The 3,216-nt window shown below is 49.3% G+C and overlaps 1 protein-coding gene across 1 annotated transcript in view; it reads right to left on the minus strand.

The window, feature by feature from the left end:
* Positions 1 to 3,126: 3,126 nt before the first annotated feature.
* The window catches only part of KIAA0101 (KIAA0101 ortholog), a 549-nt gene continuing 459 nt past the window's right edge, over positions 3,127 to 3,216 (minus strand). Inside the window, exon 4 of the mRNA XM_014961581.1 lies at positions 3,127 to 3,138. Coding sequence (XP_014817067.1) covers positions 3,127 to 3,138 — 12 coding nt within the window. The remainder of the gene's footprint in view (positions 3,139 to 3,216) is intronic.

The raw sequence follows: 3,216 nt of genomic DNA on the forward strand, positions 1-3,216 counted from the left end.
CTGCCTCTCTCTGCCGTGGCTGTGACTCCCCCTGGGGAATGCCCACCCCAGCTCTCATTAAGCCTGAGCATCCCAACAACCTTAACGAGCCCTTTGCTGCACCAGGAGCGCTGCACTCTGGCTAACGAAGGGTGAGGAGAGCATTTCTGCAGGCTGAGAGCCTGCCCTTTGCCAGAAAGGCTGAGATAACTAACCAAGGTACTGCAGTCACAAAGACTTTCCTGCTGCTCTGCACCAAGAAGGAAAATACCTGCTGCGGGAGCACGGGGCTGAGTCCTTTCCTGCTGGACACAGGTACTGACTGTTCCCAACAGGGAACGCAGAGAACATCTCGTGCAGCTACTGGCAGACCTGCCTGCTCAGTTGTTATCCTCCGCTTGCTAAAAAACAATCAGAAAGCAAGTTTTTTTGTTATTTATTGTGACATCGCAGCAGAGTAGGCTGTAGTTTTTACAGCACATCATCACAAGCTTTTTGCCCTTAGTTTACATCTCTTTAAAAATTTCTACTGCAGAGAAACCTTCACTTGCTACTTCGCATTCAAACAGCTTTAAATGCTTTTCTGTAACAACCTTCCCTTTTATTCGTAGGATTTTTAACAAGAGGCTTTTAGACAGTGATCCCCACCTTCCCCAGGATAAATATCCCAGGCTGATTGACTGCAGCTCAATTCTCCCCCCCTGGGAACACTCCCCTTTTCATCAGCTCCCCTCTGCTCTGGGCCTTGGTGGTGCTCCTCAGGAAGAGCTACAGCAGAACCCCTGGGAGCAAGACCCACTGCTGCTCTTCCACAAGACCCCGCTCAACCTTTCACATAAATTACCCCCCAAAAGTTGTGTGACAGCCCTTCACGGTAACAAGTTTTATTGATTTTTAAGCAGTTTATCGCTCCCCAGGCCTTCAGGGGGTTGATTAATTAGGTTAAAAGATTCACCTCTAAATTGCAGCAAGTGGCAGCTGCCCTTCCACCTCACCCGTGTCTTTCCAAAGCCAGCTTTCCCACCTTTGGACAAACAGTTCCTCATTAACAGCTTTTACTTCAATAAAGACACAACAGGGATGTCTTTTCATGTTTCAGTGTATTTAGAAAGCTATTTTTTAAAAACAGAACAAGCACAATCATCCAAGTCTTGGGCAAGGCAAAGGGAAGATATAAGCTGCATGGTACAGAGGAGTCACTGAGGAACTCAAGGAAACCAAGGTAAAAACTAAAACAGTGATTTACACTGAATGCTAAACTTTAAAAGTATATATTAATTTCACCATAATGTTGCAAAAGTGCTCTTGCAGCCTCTCAAACACACTTTTAGTTCTGTACAACTAATGTTGTTGTTGAATGAGCTGAACATAAGCCATAACACACTGTAAAAAACTATACAAATAATGTGGTTTATCACCAGTTGGGGTCAGATCACGTTTGCTCTTCTTCAGAGGACTCACCATCTTCTGCAGGATCTGGAGGCAGGGGAGGAGCTCTGTAAAAAGCGTTATCAATTCAATTAGCAGAACTCAACCAAGGTTATAACTAACAAAGCCCTTCTTCTTGAGGCCGGGTGACCTAAATGACTTTAATTAGCCCCAGACTGCACCTAGAGGCTTTAGGATGATAGAAGGTACTTTGTCCTCAGTGCTAGGAGCCAGATGAAGCCGCTCACACCTGCCTTTCCAATGGGAAAGCCTGCTTCAGCATGGAAAACATCCATACACTGATACACCCTTGGTCACCCTCTGCATGCCCTTGTCCACCCAGAGGGACACGTGCAGCTCCCACAGCATTTCCAGGAGGCTGAAAATTCAACTCCCATTTCAACCTGACTAACTTACCCAGGGTGACTGAGAAAAAAACCAACAAATATTTGCACAGTGAAGGGAGAGCAGCTCCTGCTTCTCCCAGAACACACCGGGAAGCTGTAAATGGTTTAGATGGCCACACAGCGTGTTCTCTGCGGGGTCAGTACCACCTGCTCCTTACTCAGCCAAACAAATTTCAAATGGGAGAGACTGAAGTCTTGCAGCACTACAGTGCACAGCTTTTGTTTCTCTAAGAGGTAGGGTGTGCTTAAAAGCCTTTATTTGCTTGTCCTTCAAGACAATTCAGAACAAATTTTTATGCCCCCTCCAGACAGCTTGGGATTATCTATATTTGGTGAAAAAAAAAACAAAACCAAACTTTGGCAATTGAGAAGAGAGCCCCTGTAAGACACTGCTTCACTCTGCTGCCTTTTTAGTCAGTGGTGCTGCCTACAAGTTAATCTTTGAAGTGTCAGCTTGATAGAGCAATTCACTTCCTGAGGTACAGAAGTGGTTAGCAGTCTCCAAGCTGTGCTGAAAGGGAGCTGACAGCCATCGAGAGGCACATCGCTCTCCTCTGTAGGCAACGAAGCGTGTCTGAGCACAGAGAATTTGCCTGAACTACAGATTACTGCACCCATTTTTAGAGACTCCCCACGAGGTCAGGAGAGATGGGTGCTGCGTTCTACCAGACTTTGCTGAGAAACATTATTTCAGAGAGGAGAGGAAGGTCAGCAGACACACCACCAACTCCTTAGTGGTCACCTGCTCCTTCAAAAATAAATTTTAGTTTCAAAGCAGCCACGGAGGAAACTAGTCTTGCTTTGTTTCATCCAAGGACGCGCTGACAGCCCTCGGCACAGCCCGTGCAGGCTGCTCAGGGTGTTGTTTGGCAGTGCCTGGGATTTCGGTGTTTGGTGTCACCCCCAGACCACACTGACAACCCTGGTGCACACTCTAACATCACGCCACGCGCACCAGCTGCGGCAGTGACAGCTGCATGCCCACTGCTGCCCTGCAGGCCGTTTCAGCTCTCTGTCATGCTTCAGACAGCATTTTAATTATTTTTTAAGGAAGTGAGCATTAAGTTAGAGCAGCGTGTCCCGAGAGCCAGGCTACAGCTGAACACCACTGCTCCTCACACCTGCAAAACCTACTTACTGCATCGTGCCCCTCTGATACACCGAGTGCCCCTTCCCTGCCCGAGGTACGACCCCTCTGCGCCTCCTGCAGCCCCTCCTCGCCGCAATCCCGGTGTGCGGGGGCTCGCACCGCCGGTTCCAAGGCTGAGAGGAAGCCTTAGGCTAAACACGCTCCCGAGCAAGCCCCGGCGGTTCACAGGGGGACCTGGGGGGAGGCAGGCGGGGACCTGGGGGGGGGGAGGCAGGCGGGGGGTGCCACCCCCCCCCCCCCGCCCCCCCCCCC

This window comes from Calidris pugnax, unplaced genomic scaffold, assembly GCF_001431845.1.
Source record: "Calidris pugnax isolate Ruff unplaced genomic scaffold, ASM143184v1 scaffold492, whole genome shotgun sequence".
Taxonomy (NCBI): domain Eukaryota; kingdom Metazoa; phylum Chordata; class Aves; order Charadriiformes; family Scolopacidae; genus Calidris; species Calidris pugnax.